The 20,742-nt window shown below is 38.5% G+C and overlaps 1 protein-coding gene across 3 annotated transcripts in view; it reads right to left on the bottom strand.

Moving 5' to 3' along the window:
- The window catches only part of LOC131685138 (protein daughterless), a 109,610-nt gene that overhangs the window by 37,769 nt on the left and 51,099 nt on the right, over positions 1-20,742 (bottom strand). For all 3 annotated transcript variants that reach the window (XM_058968610.1, XM_058968612.1, XM_058968613.1), the window contains exon 2: positions 7,118-7,164. In XM_058968610.1, coding sequence (XP_058824593.1) covers positions 7,118-7,164 — 47 coding nt within the window. The remainder of the gene's footprint in view (positions 1-7,117; positions 7,165-20,742) is intronic.

Below are 20,742 nucleotides of genomic sequence, written 5' to 3'. Positions count from 1 at the left end.
TCCTTGTGGTATATCAAGTATGGCACTTTGAGTCATTCGCCTCTTCTCCGTTTAAACGAATTGCTAACCTTATGTGCGAGGTTGGGATTCAAATCCAGGTGAGTGTTGTACAAGGAAATTGACTACTCCATGCTCGACCCTATAATGATGTTGGGGATTTTGGGTTTAGTTGATAGGAGTTTTAACCTTAAGGTCATTCTCCTCTTTAGGATTAGAAAAACCTATATACCTAAGTGCGGGGTTGGAAATGGAATCAAGGTGATATTCGTGCAGGGCAATCGATATAGGGTAACTGCTCCGTAATTCATCTTAGCTCCTCTATTCATCTCACCCATTTGAACACATTAGTTAGAACAGTATCTGCTATCTCTATTCAACGCATTAGCTTAAATGGTAGGATGAATAAGGGTACGTTGTACTCGACTTTTCACTTCGCTCAAACACGAGCATTTCACATTTTCCAGGCAAAAATTTTAACTGTTCTGCTTCTTAGGAACGTAGCAAAGATGATGACACCTATTTAACCGCAATCCAGTCACTCTAAGTCGAGTTATCAACGAAATAGTGTGACATACTGACTAATGAGATGAATAAGGGCTCGTCTACCCTACCAACTCGCGAAATATCCACCCCCTGAAGGAATTGAACCATTCGTAAACCATTTTAATGTTATCCGCACAAACTTACCCAATCCTCAAAACAGTGCAAAACACCTTTTTTATAATAGTTTTGTTTGATTATAGTAGTTATGTTTCGCACATGCGCATTCTTTTTTAATGGATTAAAAAAAACAGAATAGAACCTGGCAATCAACAAAATTGAAGAAATTCAACAGATGCACTTAGCAGAGTTAGCCGTTCTTAGTTTTATGTGATTTTGCGATTTTATATATCTGATTTCAATAAAGCATACTAGAGATTTAAATTTGTTGTTCAAAAATAGTCTGTTGAAAGTAGAGGAGTGTTCTCTCTTAATAATGTATAGGAACATTACATTTGATGGAGTAAAAAATGCTCCTGTTCATGGTTTTAAAATTTCTCAAACTATATTAAGATTTGAGTACCTAAGCATTTCAACTATTAAAAATCGCCCAATTGGGCCAAATTTTCTAATTCCATCCCAGCTACTTTGAATTTCTACTGAACAGATAAATTTTTTTGTACTAAGCCTCTAATCACAAATGAGAGTATTTTGCCATGTTGTGTACTTCACACCTTGTAATGCGGAGCTAGATCTAAACATCATTGGTCTAGACGGTCTAGATATCCAAACATCATTGAAACGGAGAGTGAAAGATAGTTTTATTGACTACAGTTTTGTCGAAAACTGCAGGATCAACAAATTTTTGTTCCAAAATTCATCGCTAAGACAACGCTAAACCTATTCCTTGACAATGATGCAAAAACATCAGCTTGAATTCAATTGAATTTATCTCGATTTCTCAGGATTTTTTTCAACTTTGTAGAATCTCTACGCTGTTCCTAGAACTTTCTTAAATTCGCATAAATCATCTCTCTGGAGTTAAAGCTTGTAAGACTGTATTGGTGCGTGTAGAACTTTCTTGAAGTTTGTTGTATTTCCATGGTATCCTATAGACGTTCCAGAAAGTCGAAATGCATTCTTGAAGTTGGGGAACTTCTTAGAAACTCCCTGAAATACACATTAACGTAAAGCATGGCCTCTACTGTTATTCGTTGGACTCCCTTGAAGTTAAAAAAATGGTTGGATACTTCGTTAAAGTTTCCAGAACTTTCACTGAACTTTAAATAATTTCCCTGAAGTTTGTAGCAATACTCTTATAGATCAAAATAAATTTCTTGAAACTTGAAAGGCTTTCCTAGATTCCGAATGATGTTGCTGAATATTCTAGGACTTCTCATTTCTGAAGTTTGCAGAAGTACTGCGAGCTTGATATGATATGCCTGACTTTTGTAGACTCTCTCTCTTTCTCTCTCTCTCTCTCTCTCTCTCTTACCTGGAATGGGTAACGATTCTTGATTCTCGGAGAAATATTGTGCAGTTTGAAATTTTCACCTAAATTCTAGACGAATTTTCTGAATTCATAGGATCACCTTCCCTTAACCTCTTCATGCCCATGTTGTTTATAAACAACGTCCATCAATATCTAAAACTTTTGGGTTAGGCAAGATTTGCTCATAGGAACAAGTAAGGCTGATAAATGTGGTCACTAGTTTTCTTTCAAGCACTAACAGTTTCAAGTACTATCTCTAGTACTGAAATTAGTGCAATTGGCTTCATTGGATTTCCGCAAGAAGTAGTGCCGCCAGAGATAGTTTACGTTGAAGACAAAAAATGAAATTTTGTAACATCTTCGGTATTTTGCAATTTCATTGCAAACTGATAAAATCTATTAATTTAGACTGTTTTTGACTACGTTTTTCACGCATTTTGAGCAGTTTCTGGCACTGCGAGGGAAGCAGCACCCGTTATGAAAAATGTTTTCTAGTCTAATAATTCAATTTTTTGGTCTTTTGGCTTAAGTGCCAATACCTTATTTAGGACTGGTGGTATCCAACGGGGAAAAACAATTGGAAATGGTGAGTGAAGCTAAGCAATCATGTGAAAAAAATTCCCACCCAGAGGCGAGACTCGAACTCGCAACCTTTGAGACTCCGGCCCAATGCACTAACCCTTATGCTATCCCTGGGTATGGTGACATCCCAGAAAGAACATATGATTATCCCATTGGCGACGGTGATCGTACCCTTCCTGCAAAGCGAGGAATCACACACAACGGCAGCAGATCACCCCAACACATTTGATCTAATTTAATTTCCCCGCTAGATACCAAGGCCCGGAATACCCAGGGATAGCATAAGGGTTAGTGCATTGGGCCGGAGTCTCAAAGGTTGCGAGTTTGAGTCTCGCCTCTGGGTGGGAATTTTTTTCACATGATTGCTTAGCTTCACTCACCATTTCCGATCGTTTTTCCCCGTTGGATACCACCAGTCCTAAATAAGGTATTGGCACTTAAACCAAAAGACCAAAAAATTGAATTATTAGTTTAATTCGAACGGACGGGTTCGCTCCCGTCATACCTCTGTTCACTGGGCAAGGGACCAAAAATCGACAGTCTTCATTAGCTCTGTCACCCACCGAAGTACGATGGGTAATGAACTAAAAATTAGACATCAGACGATTATAAAAAACCCGGGCCTTGGTATCTAGCGGGGAAATTAAATTAGATCAAATGTGTTGGGGTGATCAGCTGCCGTTGTGTGTGATTCCTCGCTTTGCAGGCAGGGTACGATCACCGTCGCCAATGGGATAATCATATGTTCTTTCTGGGATGTCACCATACCCAGGGATAGCATAAGGGTTAGTGCATTGGGCCGGAGTCTCAAAGGTTGCGAGTTCGAGTCCGCCTCTGGGTGGGAATTTTTTTCACATGATTGCTTAGCTTCACTCACCATTTCCGATCGTGTTTCCCCGTTGGATACCACCAGTCCATGTTTTCTAGTGTTTCTCGACTCCACCATACCATTCGACTCAGTTCGTCGAGATCGGAAAATGTCTGTATTGTATACATATGTGACAAATAATCTCGCCTATTTTTCTCAGAGATAGCTGGGCCAATATTATCTTCAAATGAAAGATGTTACATCGCCATAGGTTGCTATTGAATTTTATTTGGATCGGAGCACTGGTTCCAAAGTTACGGGTGCAAGAGTGCGGTCAAACGTCGAATTCCCATATAAACCGGTATCACCATGCTATCAAAATGACGCAAAAATTTATCAAATATTTTGTATATAGCTGGGTTTGTGATTCTAGTTCACTGGCGCCCAATTAAACCCTTTAGACGACTTTGGTCACATGCGATGAAACCGGAAGTTTCCATGAAGTGGCTGACTCGATTTTCACAAACTTAGTTTCAAATTAGCATCCTTGTAAACTGCAGTAGAATTTCATTTGAATCGGTATTCTGGTTCCGGAGTTTTGAGTTGAAGAGTGCGGTTACGCATGGTATTCTCTGAAGCTTTTTTTTCGTTTAGTACTACAATAACGATGTTGAAGGACTTGAGAAAATTTGTTAGTTTATAAGTAAAACTACGAAGAATAAATTAGTTGTTTTTACACGCTACAAAAATTTCAAATTTTGGGTTATTATTTGGTAAATGACCTCCACGCAATATAAATTTTAATTACATTCTGATAGTATGTAATCACCATAAGCTGAACACTAAATAATAGATCTGAATTTTCAGTTTGAAACTTTGATATTATGAAGTCGGGTATAAAAGTTCGTAAAATCGGGGTTAACAGTCGGGTGTTTATAAATACGGATCGAAACTGCACTTGTGTACTCAGTTGGACTAGTTTAAACCTTCAATACTACTACACTGATTACTTGATTGGAATAAAATCTTAAATTCGTCTTGTCCTTATTGAGACATTTGTGCATGAAGTATGTTTCAGCATACCTTACTAGTTCAATAGCTTGTAACGCGCGCTGTGCCTTCTAATGGAGAACGCGGATGGTACAAATTATTTTTTTCAAAATGACTACAATAATAGTAGTAAAAAATCATAATTTCGTGGTTGGCTGCACCATTTCAAATTAATATTAAAAATGTCAACCCATGGGATCGTTTATATAAATGAGAAAGGTTCAATGGCACCACTAGAAGAATCAAAACAGGTTTATTCAGAAACTCTCAAAATAGAACTAATAACTATGTAGCTTACAATGGGACATTCTATTGGAGCAAAATGTATGTACAAACGAGGATACATACCGTCGAGGTATATCTGTATTACTATACATACTTCGAAGTGAACAATACATTTCATATTTGAAAGCTGAATACAAAATAAATTGAAATGATTTATAGAATTTTAGGCTCAAAATTTTTAATTTTCAATGCTAAAACTGCCAAAATACGAAACTCGATTGCATGGCAATGAATGAACGTGATGGCACATTTCAAAATGCGTTCTGGGCAGAAGTTTTATACGGAAATTGAAAGAGGCAAGGTGACCGACATTTTAAAGCATATACAACTGTCGAAATTCGCTGAGAAATATCTGGTTTAGCAGGCTATCTGTATCTGTGGCTCGCCAAAGCAACATTTTAATTGCAACCGAGATCTTAAATCAGCAAATTCACGTGAACGAGTGTCTGGAAAAATGACTGTTCTGTGTTGGTTTGGCCAGATTTGGCACGATTTCATTACAAGAAAAAGACCATAAAGTGACATGCCAAGAACAATGTGGTGCTCAAATCAGAACTTACACAATATAACAGAACTTTGCTCATTCGGGAAATATTGGGCTATCGCTAAGTTGAATCTGAAGATAAAACAACTGTTGGAGATCAAGGTAAACTAGCGTTCTGCGACGAACAAATTGTACGAGGTTTCTGTACAGAATCTGATGGCAGGAGTTAAACCAGCTTATATACAGTAATTGAATTTAAAAAATAGCTCAATTTTTTTCAATGTAATCAACTTACAAATTCTTATTTGGTCAAATTTTGATTGTAACACATTTCAGATGTCGTGGAGATACTTGTAAAACTCTTCGACTCATGAATATAACAAAATCGAATAATCTAGCCATTTGAAAGAATTAACATCGACTTTGAAAGTATGCAAATGACATACAAGAAGAACATTCCTTTGTCTCAACGTAGTCGTCTGTTATTCATTATACAGTCTTAAAAATTCAAGCTTTGTTATAATATCACACTTTCCTAATCAGGATACAATACACGTAGCACATTTAACTATTTAAAAATGACTAACTTATTTTACATTTACAACACACATTTTTCAAGTTCAAACGCTCTAGAAGTGGACTTTAAATCGAAATATAATACCTATATCACGATTTTCCGTTAACTGTCAAAGCTAGCACGGATGATAAAGCAATATCTTTGCATGTAGAAAGGGGTTTTCTTGGCATAAATAAAAACGCATCAACGAATAGAGATTGGTTACACTACTCGAAACAAGTTCCTTATGATGCATCTTCCTTTCGTACCCGTTCCGGAAGTAACGTCCTACTTTTTAAATCTAGATTTAAATAACCACTACGAACCAAAGGCGAAAGAGGCACGAACCCCTTTCCATTATCTGGTGGAGTTTTTTTTTACGCGTAGAAGCAGACGAAATTCAAGTAGGTAGCGTCGTAATTATCCCGCAACCTGCCCTTCCGTTTTCTTTGAGATATAGTTCAAAGTAACCCTCGTTTTCCGTCGATACTTTACCAAAGAATTGAATTCATTATCATTCAACCGACATTGTCCTCTCCAACTAAGGATCTTTCGCGCGAGTATTCGATAGCTTTGACAGTACTCATCCTCCTTTGACCTCGAGTTACGTACATTTAAAAACATTCCTATTAGAAAGACTACAATATGTCTCTTCAGTTATGGTTGCATTGCTTTCCTGCTGTGTTCTCGCTGTTGCTGAACTCAACCGAAGTTTTTTATGATCTTTTTATGGGTTGCAGTCTGAAGCAATTTTCTCAGCATTCATTCTTTTAGGTCCCTTATGTCGAAGGCCAACTTCACAAATGGCTATCCATTTTGTAGTTTGTTTAAATCTACTAATCTCAGAATTTCAATGTATCACATCCGCATTTAAACGCTTGCCAGATAGCGGTTCATTTCAGCTCGCAAGGCGCAAAGTCTGCCAAAAGAACGCCTACGGCTGCGCGAGACGAGATTGGCGACATATAAAACAATAATTGGCGCCAGATGAAAACCACTTGCAGTTCGACAAGATCGAATATGCACAAGGAATAAACCCCCGCGTTATCATTCGACCTCCCGCCCCCTCTCTCGTCGATGAAAATGAGCATAATTTTCCTTATTAGCACCGCTGGGTTCAATGTCCCTCGCCGAATTCCAGCTTCCATGCATTATGGGTTCAATTAGGGACCACTATCTTAAGGGAATAGCCACCTCATCGAACCTATGCCCGGTGCAGGAATTGTTTCGTCGTGAACCTATACTTAACCTACAAAATTGATTGCACGCTGCGCTGGTTCTGGCCAGTTGCATCGGCCAACCGGGCTCCAGCCCCAAAAACGAATCCCGTAATGAACAGTTTTGTTGTAAAACAAGAAAAGGGAAAAGAACACTACTTACCACGCCATTGTCCATACCGCCATATGGGGACTGATAGCCTGCTTTTTCTGGAAATGATAAAAAAGGACAAGGAGAAAGAAATTAAAATCATTTCGAAAATATCACAAGAAACACCTTTTGCATATACACATATTCACATTCGAAAACACGCGTACGCATACAGGTAGTCCGCTATCATCCACAAACAAAACAATCAACATCAGGGCGATTTAAAAAAAAATCAATTCTCGACGTTCAGCGGAGCCTCCGAAAAGCCATCTGCTCACTGGCATACACAGCAGACACATAAAAACACCACTCATACTATCTCAGTGCCGAATGTGACCTGTGCCGGGAGGGGGTGGAGGACAAGAGATTTTTCGGAGCATACCCCTGCGCGACTGTGAGAGGTTGAAGGAGACCGGTCCCAATCAGCATCATCATCATCAGCCTCGTCGTCGTAGCCGTCCCCGTCGCCAATGTGAAACCATAAATATGTTAATAATTGCATAGTACCACCTGTACAACTGGAATCGCCATCACCATGGGATGGACGCCCGGGTCGACAGAAAGGAGAAAAGAGACCCGCAGGACCGAAAAACTTGAATTTGCGATATTTTTTGAGCATGCTTTACTCTTCCTAACTTGAACGGATACACAAATTGATCTGCCACCAGTTGAATGTGCTTTGACTGCCTGATCCCCACCCCCTCCTTTTCAAGTAAGGATTTGACACCTCTCTCATACTGTGTCCGTATGTAGTTCTAAATTAAACACTGTCGAAAAATAAACACCCTAGCTCGGACGGTGTAACGATTATTGTTGGTACTGAGGGGTAGGAAAACTGTTGCTGACCTCACCCGTATCCGCGAAGCGAGGAAGTCTGTTTGCAGCAGAAAGTGCAACAAGTTTGTAATAGTGCATTTTTTTTCATCAGACTCAAGCCTGACTTCGATCGACGCTTTCCAACATCAGAGAGAGCTGATTGCGTGTGGTTTCTGGCATGTTTCGGTTGCTACCGTGGATGTTTCAACTTTTGGGGACTAGTGAACATGCAAAACAGAACCAAAACATGACATGTATGTAAATAGGAAGGATGGTTTGTTGAAACGTTTAGCAAGGCTTGGTTCCGAACGAGAGTTACCGCCGAACATGGTTCCACAACGTATTGTAGCAAGCGAATGGGCCCCGATTACTAGTTGCCTATGGCCGGAACAACGGGTATACTGATAAGTTATGAAGTAAACGTTTGGGGCTCAAATAAAAAAAAAATTAACTAGCCCTGGTTAGTTCAGATTTTTAGCCAAAGTCTAGCCTAAAGATGCGCCTCATATTCAGTTATATCTGACTGAATTGATATCAATATTCGACAATTTGCCTTTACAGAATCGCATTTCTTATAAATTAGTTTATTGAACACGGATTGAATTAACTTAACCATTTTTTTACAGAAAAAAAATTGTCTATTAAATTTTGCGCGCGCAGTATTCTAATGCGCGCAGTTGGTTTTTTATCGGCCGTGAAGCATTTATCGAGAGCATTAGAGAGGTTGCTTGTCTTCCGAGTTTTGGTTGTAACTTGGTACTGCAGCACTGATTCCCAATAAGGGTTTTGATCACCTTTAAGATTTCACTCCACACTATCCAATGATAGTGCAGTCTAAAAGTTGATAAAAAAAATCCTTGGATTTAGTACTGGATGCTGAAATACATTCGGAATGAAATGACGGGGAATCAACAAATTTTCTCGAAACGAATTCCGTTGTCAATGGACAAAAAAAAACCTTCACCTCAGTTGTAACTTTAGCGTTTTTGGACTTCAGTTTTGCAATTGATTCTGCGGAGATAAGTAGTAGTAGATCGTGCAGTCACACCTCAATTATGTCATTGTTCGGTTGAACAGAAATCCTGACACATTCGCGCTCAATGTGGTATTTGAAGTTGTTATGACTTTCTGAATCGAATAAATGCCACATTCTTTACATTATAACTGGATACAGATGATTCTGTAGAACTAGAACACAATTTTCGTTGAATACATTTTCCATTTCACGAACAGAAGGCCAAATCTTGCAACACTTAGATTCAACTGCCACGTATTATTTGAAACACTAATGCATCAGGTAATTATAACGGTCGTAATCAAAGGTTCGAGATCCGGAATCCGGCACGGAATTTCTGTCTAAAATTCCACAGGAAAATTTCCAGAATTCCATTGGGTGGTCGAATCGAACAATTCTCAGATTCGAAACTAGTTCACCGGTACAGCATTGCAATTTCGGATCCCCAAGGTTTTCTAAGAATCTTTAGCAGAGACACGGTACACGGTAGGGTTCTGAGATTTTGAGCTGGGCATCATATATGGAATTTCTTTAGAGAATCTATAGAAATCTGAAGCTGAAATAAGGATCCCAGAATACAATGCTAGGCCCCGGCAGGCAATTTGTATCGGGTGTCTTTACTGCCTGGTTCAAGTTCCCAGCTAGAAACCTTGGAACTTGGCTCAGGTTCAGTATCTCTCATCAATAAGAAAAGCTTTAAAAATCCGTAGCCAAGATTTTACCAAATTTCAAGCTGGATATAAAGCTGGGTACCCATTCTGATTCTAAAGGATAATTTCAAGAAATCCTATCAAGCCGGGATTGTAAGCACACTATTTACAACGTTAAAAAAATCAAATTCCCGAAAATATAATCCTGAAGTTTGATAGTCGTACTGCAACCGTCGAAATCAAAGGCTCGAAATCCGGAGCGCAAATTGTATCTCAAATTCCACAAAGAAATTTTGGATATCTAGGAATCCTTAGCAGAGACACGGTACACGGTAGAGTTCTGAAATTTTGAGCTGGACATTAGATATGGAATTTCTCTCGAGAATCTATAGAAATGCGAAGCTGAAAGAAGGATCCCAGAATTCAATATTAGGCCCCGACAGGCAATTTGTATCGGGCGTCTTTACTGTCTGGTTCGAGTTCCCAGCTAGAAACCTTGGAACTTTGCTCAGGTTCAGTATCTCTCATCAATCAGAAAAGTTTTAAAAATCCGTAGCCAAGATTTTACCAAATTTCAAACTGGATATAAAGCTGGGAATTTGTACCTATTCTGATTCTAAAGGATAATTTCAAGAAATCCGTTCAAGTCGGGATTGTAAGCGCACTGTTTACAACGTTCAAAAAATTCAAATTCCCTTTAATCGATAGCGATACTGTCCGAAAATATAATCCTGAAGTTTGATAGTCGTACTGAGAATAGTTTGGGAGTGCCGTCAAATGGTGGGATAACCAAATTCTCACAAGTTTCCTATCTCATGCCTCCACGCGAGTCTAAGTCTATTGATGACATTTGGTCCTTAGACCAGCGACGACTGGGTGCTATTAACCTTCTGCCGATAGTAGCAGAATGAGAGGGTGCGAACAGATCTAGTCGAGAAAACATTGCCGTAAAAATGAATAGTTGATCGGAAATTAGCCCCAATACAACTAATCTGACTAGTATCGATGATCACAGGTCAATACGTATTGAAAATTCGCCGCGTCTGTTTTATGAACCTAATTTCAAGCTCCGTTATTGCTAACAAGCCCGTGCATCAGGTTAACAATCCTTTATATTTCCCTTCAGTGTTCGTTATTATCGCTCGTATACTTGTATTCCACAAACAATCCGATATGGAAAATAAGAAATACCTTCCATGATTTATAACATCTCGCGCTATCTTTGCCTGTATAATGTGTTATCACTCGGTAGTTTTCAAGCCAATAAATATATCGTAGGGAAGAAGTAACAAATTCCGTCTAAATACTGTTTCAATAAAGAGTGATCCGGCCCATTACGCAGATAAGGTTGGCTTACCTAGGTAACACTCCCACGGTCGGCTGTGTGGAGTTCAAATTGCTTTTGTTTAGGGAACATAGGATACTCTCGGTAGCCGGCTGCCCAGAGTTTAAAAAGAACCAAAAACTAAACAAGATCTTTTCTTTTTCGAGTCATCGTGCACTTGAAGACTAACTAAACAACTACCTAATAAAATGTGCTTTACAGGTCGCATCACTTGCTTGGAGCGAATCCGGCAATGATGACTATCATACTGTTGAGGTTGGCGAACCGATGCTAAAATAGGTGGTATTTCAGCCAAAATCGAGAAAAAGAATTTTTGTGATTAATAAACACGAATTTGGGTTAGCATGTATTAAAGACAAAACAATTAAAATGGCGATTCCAATATGGCGGATTAAAACGTGACTAACAATTTTAATCAAAAATTTTCGTTTTGAGCCGCTTTCTGTGATTATTTGATAACTCACGATTAGTCTGCAATGCATCTACAGATCAGGCCGTGAAATACATTCTAGTAGACCTGTACACATGTACAGTGCAAGGCGAAATATGCTGGAAATGTCGTGCATAATGCCATGAAAAGGATTCTACCTGCGTCTCGAGCCAAGTGCGCCTAATGGCGTCCAGGACGCCGCTTCGAACAATGGTGTTTAGAATATTTTTTATGTGCGTATCGAAGAATATAGTAAACACTTGAACCTTTCAAAAACTGAAAATCAAATTTTTGAAAATTTCGAATGAGAACCTCCCTTTCCTTAACCTAGAAATCTGGTACGGATCCTTTAAGAATCTCTAGAAATCTCCACACCCACAAATCCGTACGAGAAATCCCGAGTCACAGAGGGTTCAGTACAAGATTTCTATCCTGGATTCCTCGGATTTCTATAGAAATCTGTAGCTGGAAACCGAGTTCTCAGAATTACAACTAGGAATGCTACTTGGAAATTGCGGCTGGAAGCTGCAACAGTTTGGAAGCTATTCTGCGCATATCGGATCAATCCGTCGTCTTTCGAGTTTCCAGAGTTTTCTGATTTTAAACTAGAGATCCAGTTCGGGAATTCTAACTCGGAGCGCATACAAATCACTAAAACCTTGTTATTGAGAATCAAAACCCAAGGATTAAATAGTGAGGTTCCAGATTCTGATATACCTCGATATAATGCACACTTGTACATCATTCAGTGTACGTTCTATCAACCGTTTCTCCGGTTCAGTAGCACCTGCCACTTTAAACTGCCAACTAGTCTAGTTGTGAGGTAATTTTTACTAAAGCATTGAAACTGTAATTTTAATTTAAATAACTTCTCTGAATACTACGTTACAAATGTCTAAAAAATTATATTTTGTAAAGTAAGTAGAGCAAGAAAGGTGAGTCAAATACGCATGAACGTGTCGCTAAAGGTCCGAATTCAATTATACAAAAGGCTTTACTGAAATAATTCACTCAAAAAGTTGCTCGTAAAATGATCGGTCGGATGTGAAAAAGTCCGAGTAAAACAAAGCTTCTATTCCGGAAGCTGTTTGATATCGAAATTGACACACGGTTCAACCTCCATATAGGACGCATCCGTTGAATTTAATCAGCATTTGACCTGCATTTAGGCCGAAATGTTTGTTTTTCTTTGTCAACATTGGTTACATAGCAACGCGATACTTAAAAAAATCTTCCCGAATGCGTATATTATGAACAGCATCGAGAGAAGAGAGAAGATATTGGCCATATCCACATCCGAAAAACCGAAATATATGTTGAAAGCCTCCTTCAGTTTCGTATAGATTTTCTAAAATCAGTAGGATTACCTTACATTTGATAGACGATTTTTTAACTACGTAGGATCTCTCTAAAGTTCGTAAATCTCTCCAGATGTTTGTAAAATTTTACTGAAATTCGTAATCCTAAAGTTCGTATGCCATCCCGGTAGAATGAAAATCGTTCTTCAAGCTTGGATAGATTGTCATCATAGTTTTGATTTTGACGATGGAATTCAAAGAAGTAGCAGAAACGACGGCATCCATTTTAGGTGTCAGCTTGTGACTCCCTTCATATCCTTAATTGGTTGTATGAAATTAGTTAAAAATTTGTTTAATGCTAGATAGAAAGATGGTGTATTCTACAGTTTGCCTTATCATTATTTTTCTGAAAATACGATCTTCATAGGTCCTATACATTTCGAGATAGGGAGTATGTTTTGAAAATATGACATATGATATGATTTTTTACCAAAAGCTTACTTATTTTCATCTTGCGGTTTGTTCAGAATATTTCTTCACTAGATCCCGAAGAATGAAGTGAAGTAATGTGAGAACAGTTTTGATTCAAAGTCGTTAAAGTAAAAGATTTTTCTAACTCATAAAGCCATAGATAAATTAATTCGAATATTTTCTACCTCCACTTTCTTTCCAGACAGATTTCTTCTGGATTAATATTTTGGGGTTTCTCTGTCTGCAACTTTCTGTCGTGACCGAAACCTTTTAGTTCCAACTTGTGTCCGTTCTCTTCAACTTTTTTCCAAAAGCTGAAATTTGATTGTCTGTCGCAACAACCAAGGCCTTCTCGTCTAATGCATATTTAGTTACAGAAAGTCTTTCACGTTACTCAAATGCGCTGCGTGTTTTGTAGTATCTATTTAATAGAGAGTTCAAATTATATTTTTCTCGATGAACTTTTTGTTGTTCTTCTCATCACAGTACATTAAAATTACGCAGTGAAGAAATGTGCCATACAATGATACACGATTATGTTAAAAAATAAGCAAGTCTTGGGTAAAAATTTCACTTAAGGATGGTTTTCAAAAATATTTACCTTATCTCGTAATGTATAAGACCTATAGAGTTGCATTTTCTGAAGACATATATATGAATTTCGAAATACTCAGGTTTTTTTACGCGGGGGATACAGGCCACGTAAATGAAAACCGCGTAAATTTCAAAATCCGCGTAAATGAAAACCGCGTAAATTTAAGAATCCGCGTTAATGAGAACCTCGTTAATGGATACCGCGTAAATTTAAAAATCCGCGTAAATGAAAACCGCGTAAATTTCAAAATCCGCGGAAATGAAGACCGCGTAAATTGCAAAATCCGCGTAAAAAATACCGCGTAAAAAACCTGAATGTAATTCGAAACGATCAACGGTGCATCAGGATTCTAAAACCAAAGATAAAATAGGACACGCGTTATCCAATTTTGGTCAGTACCCCTGGAGTTACCTCACTGCATTACAAAAATGCTCGTTAAATGAAAAGGTATACATGTAATGACCTTTTTTCGCAAAAAAACATTGATTCATGATGGATTAACTACTAAAAAATTTATGTAGTCTTACAATAAATTTTTTTGTTAACTGATAATGTGGAAGTTTTTCCGCTTTCCTGAAAAATGTGAGTTGCCCTCTCATGGACTTAAATCATTCAATTGATGTGTTATATTTTTAAATTAACAAAATTGTAAAACTACAATTTAAACAAATTAAGCAAAACAATTGAACGTCTGTGTTTGATGTGTTATTCTGCTGACAAGCATCTTGACGATAATAACTCATTTAATGGAACAACTCTACTGCTCCCGGAAGGATCACTGCCCTCCCGTATAACGGTGGATGCTTAAAGCGGTACAAACTCAGATCCCAGTATGAAAAACATCCAACGGAACCTGCTGCGGGGTGAACAGATTCACCAACAAATGCAGAAATAAGAACAGGACAAACCCATCGGACAGCGGAAAACCTCCGCTCTGGCTCACCCTCTCTATTTTAGAGGTACCGTAGATAGAAACACCAAAACTCAAACACATGTTCCACTGTGCTCGGACGATTGCAGCGGGTTTAACGAACGCTCTCTGTGCGTTGATGTATCTTTCCGCTACGGGCCAGACGCGATTCCGAACCTGAAGTCACCAATAAAGCAAACCTGACAGGAAGAGGAACCTGTGGCTCGCTTCTTTTTTCGATTTCCTTTGTGCGTTTTGGTGGCATGGTTTGCTCGTTGCTGCTGCATCCTTGCTAAATGAAATTGGTCGAGTAAACCATCAGGAGCGGTGCGATATGTTGTGTGTATGTGTGTTTTTTTTTGCTTGGGGTACCGATGACTGATGCAGCTTACGCAGGAGAGGTTTAAAACCTGGAATGAATATATCGGTTAAGCACTGATTGCCAGACGCATACTAAGAATACTTATGTTTAAATTCATAATGATCGTTTCTAAGCTCCAAATGTGATTCTTTGACCTGTTTTTTTCGAAAATTTAAATCACTGTCAGATACTCTTTCAAATCAACAATTTATTACCACCTTCCATAAGGACCACCCTCGTCAGTAGCGACCCGCAGCACGCTGCACCGTGCACTGACATGCACTTGGTGGTTGTTTTGGCTGCGGATATCGAAAATGTTTTGCCACTGGCTTCTCGCTCCTTCGCCATTCGTTCGGATATAAACGTTGAAGTAGTAAGTATTCCCGAAAAGTCTGCCAGCCGGATGTAACTTTGAATGAAATCTTACTGCACGACCTGCAGCGGCGATAGTGAACGGCACAAGTAGACGTGTGTAGGTAAGTGTGCACGAAAATAAGCATGGAAATGTAAACCTCCCTCGGAAAGCCACAGCCAACTAAACGCACGATGATGATGAAAAGTATGGAGGATGCCTAGGATAAACATTGAGACGGGAAGAACATACATAGTAGGGTGTATTATTTACGTACCGGCTAATAGGATAATGACCGCGTTTTTCAAGGAGCAACGTTATTAGGTACAGTCAGAAACGCACTCCTCAGAAAACTGTGAACCCGATTTTCGTTTGAACTAGTAATAATCAATTGCCTAAAGCAAGTTACCAAGTTGGAATTCACTGTCATATAGTTGTCATGAATTTCGATCCCGATCCGATATAGGAGGGGACATTTCAGATTTTAGATAGATTGACACAGTTTCACACAGCCCGTGGAAAACTTGTGACGTACGACCAACTGTCGAACGAAAATATATTACAGATGTCCGTGTGTGTACTTAAGCTCGGGCGCCCAGCCGAGGTGGCAACACGTGAGCCGACCGAAAACATCGACAGACAGACGCACATCTGGGTTTCGCTGCCGGCAACATTTGGGAGCTGTGAGTTACAAGTGGTTTGTCGTAGGTCAATGATTTAGTGTGTTTAATGAGCGAGAAGTTTTCCGTGCGGTGTTTGCACGGCTTTTTAACATGCATAGTAAACAAGTCTGAGGTTGACCAGAACAAGGTAGCAAAAGCATCGGGAATTGTTATTTGACGATTTTTTTTTCAAATTACTTGGACGACTAGAGTGAAGGAAGGTATTTCTTGAAAGATGCAATTCCGAAAGACACCCTCAGGCCCTATTATTATTGGTGATCAGAAAAAATTTTCAGTGCTAATACGGTTAATAGTAAAATAATAATAAAACTAAAACAGCAAATAAAGCTTGCCTCAGTTTGAATCCGGACGCAAGATATCAGCGCTATCGGTCAAGGCGGTCTGTAAGCTACTTATGGGATAACGTCAAACATCAAACACATAATCTATATTGATTTTGTGTCATTGTTATTTTACAGCCTACATGCAGGTAGACATGCCTCTGTCTATCCAAACTAGGGTTGTGGTAGCAGTAGTGCCGGTACCGAAAATCCTGGAAATACCTACCCTTTGTTGGTACCAAAAGTTTTTGATGAGATATATAACTAACCCAACCTTTCAGTACATATAGTAGCCTGTTTCAAAACATCGGCCTGCAAAATTAGTAGATAACCGAATATATCTTAATTGCAACTGGGTATTTTAATCATATATTCGAAAATAACTACGACTTTTTATTACATTTGTGTATTTAGAACAAGCATGCATAAAATAAAAATTGATTTGTTTGATCTCCCATAAGCGACAATGTGATTGATTTCCATTATTCGCAGTATGCCGACATTATAAGTTTGTGACCTAAGTCACACCTGTTTTTATTTTGCTGTTAAATATTCTATAGAAAAAAGAAGATAGATCTTTAGAAGGAACTTAGTACCCAACCTCGATCCAAACAGGGCAAATCTGATCTGAGTTAGTGGTGAGCGTGGTTTGATTATATGTTATTTGTATTCAAAGTCAGGTAAGAAGGAATATGTTTCGTCATCTGAATTCACACAACACGAACTTTTGGAAATGCACAGGAAAATGTTTCTTCAAATAATGGATACCACATCTCCATATTTGGATATGATTCTTTTAAGGAGCTCGGAGTATACGATGCAAATCAACGTACATCTTCTCCGTTGGTTTCAATCATATCTGGTAGGCCCTCAACTCAGCCTGAATATAGGCAACTACCACTCTGAAATGCTTGCAACTACGTCTGGCATCCCACAAAGAAGCCATCTCGAACCACTCATCTTACTACTTTACTTCAACGATGTGAATTACAGACTTAGTGGACCACGCTTGTCGTACGCCGATGACGTCAAGATATTCAACCGTATCAAGACTTTGACAGACGCTCACATCCTACAGAAACAATTTGATGTCTTCAGCGAGTGGTGTATCGATAATCGAATGGTTCTACATTCTGCAAAATGCTCTGCAATCACCTTCTTGAGGAAAAGAGAATCTATTAATTTCGACTGAAATCTCTCATATTTATTTATTCCGCGAGAATGTTCCGTGAAGCATCTTGGAGTGATGTTAGATTCCAAACTCACTTTCAACAACACATCTCATATGTAGTTGGCCGGGCATCACGAAACCTGGAATTCACCTTTCTTCCTGCTGAATCATTCACGGATATATACTGCCTAAAGAGTTTGTACTGTTCCCTAGTCCAGTAATCTGTCGAGTATTGTTCGAGGATTTGGAGCCCGCACTATATACACAGTTGTGACCGAATTGAAGGTATTCAACGCAAGTTTATACGATTCGCTCTAAGACAGCTACCATGGCGGGATCGTTTTCGATTACCTAGAGAACCGCTGCCAACTTATTCAACGCGACACCCTCCAGTATCGCAGACACAGTAACAGCTCCCCATAGCTCCAGCTTTAATCGAACGGGTAAACGTCCAAGCTAGAAATAGGGCGTTGCGCAGCAATAATCTTTTTAGAGTGTCTCTTCGGTGGCTCAACCACACAGCAAATGCGGCCATCACAGGATTACAACGAACTTTTATTTGTATGACACACCTGTTCGACTTTGATTTGACTCGTAATGGGATAAGGGGGAAGTTCTTGTTTTCTTTTTATGAATTTTTAGATTAAGACATGATTATTGGGGCCGATTGCGGTCTGCGTATGATTTACGTTTATAAATAAATTAATACACGAAAATCTTGGTTCAAACGTTGTTGTATTCGATGATGTGCTGCGTGATGTTCTCCACAATGATGCTGCCAGCCTCGGCTAAACTTCTGAACGTTATCAGTGCCATACAACGCCCATGATGTAGCTACTCCCATGAGGACAAACCCCGCTTTCACCTTTGTAACTATTCCACTTAGCACACGTTTGCTCTAATACGAGTTTGTTTAAAGTCAATCACGATGATAATTCTTGTAGTAGAGACATTTTTCACTTCTGTGACTTCTCCATTCCACCGCGCAGTCGGGTGAACGATACCATACTGTTTGTGCAGTGGACATGCAACAAAGCGCTGCAAATTGATTACTTCTTTTATTGATAGCTACAACAGAACAATTTTTTGCTTCTGCTTTGAACGAGATTAGACACTATTACAGAATGCGTTATTTTGTTATGAAGACTTTTCGTTACAAGTTGTGTAATAACGCTGGCCGTGTTAAGTTAAAATAACAAAAAAATGTAACAGGAATTCTTCCAATATGTATAAAAAATGTGACGATCTGTGATAGGCTTCTATCAGCATTAAACAAACGTTGTTAGGTTTTCCCATAGTCACCATAGCTTGAATCACTGACTCACCTAGCGAATCAATCCACAATGAACATGGTAATGCATGGTATACTATGCTATATTGTGTGATGATAGAATACAGTAGAAGCAGTATTGTTCGTGTAAAAATATTCCGTATAACTATTCTGGATGCTTTCTTGACCTTGATTTTTAAGATTGGAACTAGGCACGTGATTAGTTGAGTTTAACAAAAAAAATTCAACAATTGACTATATCTCCTCTGCCAGTACTACACTTATTTTTTGAACCAGCCCCACAGTTCAACAGAATCGCTAATCGCAGCAGTCCACACAATCAACTATTTGTAATTTTATTGAGTACTATTGAGAATAAAAATTTTAAAAATCTGTTCTTCTGAACTGGTTTGAAGGTCACTTTGATTGAAAGTATAAAATATCAATCATCAAACTGAGAAGCGAATCCATCATCTGGACACCAAATATTGTTCCATCAACATATGGACCGGCACCAACGATTTCCCTTCCGAAGGAAGAGAGGAATTTATCATCTCAGCAAATCCGAACAACCTTCTGCTGGAATGGACCTTAGACACACTGAAGCAGTAGTAAGCATTTAGACTTAACCACACGAAAAAATTTATTTGTTCATAAATTCAAGTATAATAGTCTCGATTTCGTAAAATTTACCGTTTACGAAATAATGAGCTACTGAAATCATGAACGGTGAACTATTTGTGTTTTCACAAAACTATGCTCACGCCAAAAATAAGTTAAACATAGTTCTTGATTGAAGATACACTGATTTGAATAAACTACATCGACTAAAAGAGAAAAGAACTAAACGTTGTTCGCGATTTCTTGAAATTAATAATTTTTTTGTCATAATTTCTCTGTGCGTAATCATTTATTCACGAGTTTACCGTCGATTTTTTTTTTCAAGAAAAGGTGACTCATGTTCATGATCTTAGGAGCTTAATCACGATGTTCATGATATCTAAATCACGTTATTCATAATTCCTCTTGCGTTGCCATGTCATTTGATTTGTGAGGTACTATCGCATTTCCTACGTATAATAATGTGAATTGTCTTTATGATATCAAGAGCTCTTCAGATAATATCGGAAATTTTCTGCGGAGTAATGTTACTCATGTTCTCAGTAAAGATTGTTGTCATTCCTCTGCGTGTTATCGTCATACTTTGTTCTTATGTTAATTACCGGATTATGTGCGTGGAGTAATGTGACTCATTTTTACGATATCAAGAGCTTTTTCATGATATTTGTAATTTCTCATTGCGTTATCGTGATATTTCATTCCTGAGTAAGAGCTCAATCACATTTTTCGTAATGTCTTTCTGATATTGTATTCTAATTAATTTTTACAAGCAGAAACTACAATATCATTTGAATAATGAAGGTGAAATCGATGCTATCTAAGGGTTTTATAAACCATTTCAAGAACACGAATTACAAATCTTTAACGAGTTTTTGGCGCTTAGCAAAAGTTTCGTTTTCTTTTCGGACCTCACACAGATTTTAGAGACTGTCGCTGACTGTTAGTAGCTGGGAAAAATATATTCTGTTTCATAGGATGGCACTAGTTTTGCCTTTCTCATATAGAAAGGTTATGCAATCGCTATAAAAATCGTCAACCTAATCACTGCCCGGTGGGCCGAATGTCATATGCCATTCGACTCAGTTCGTCGAGATAGGAAAATGCCTGTGTGTTTGTATGTGTGTATGTGGAAAAAAATGTCATCTCTGTTTCTCAGAGATGGCTGGACCGATTTGCACAAACTTAGTCTCAAATGAAAGGTACAACCTTAGGCTGCTATTGAATTTTTTGTTGATTGGACTTCTGGTTCCGGACTTACGGGTTGAAGAGTGCGACCACACAGCGAATTCCCATATAAACTGAAATGAAAAATTCTCAAAGGGGGGAGTA

Source organism: Topomyia yanbarensis, chromosome 2 (assembly GCF_030247195.1).
Source record: "Topomyia yanbarensis strain Yona2022 chromosome 2, ASM3024719v1, whole genome shotgun sequence".
Taxonomy (NCBI): Eukaryota; Metazoa; Arthropoda; class Insecta; order Diptera; family Culicidae; genus Topomyia; species Topomyia yanbarensis.
The sequence above is the reverse complement of the archived record's forward strand: the minus strand, read 5'-3'. Positions and strand labels throughout refer to the sequence as shown.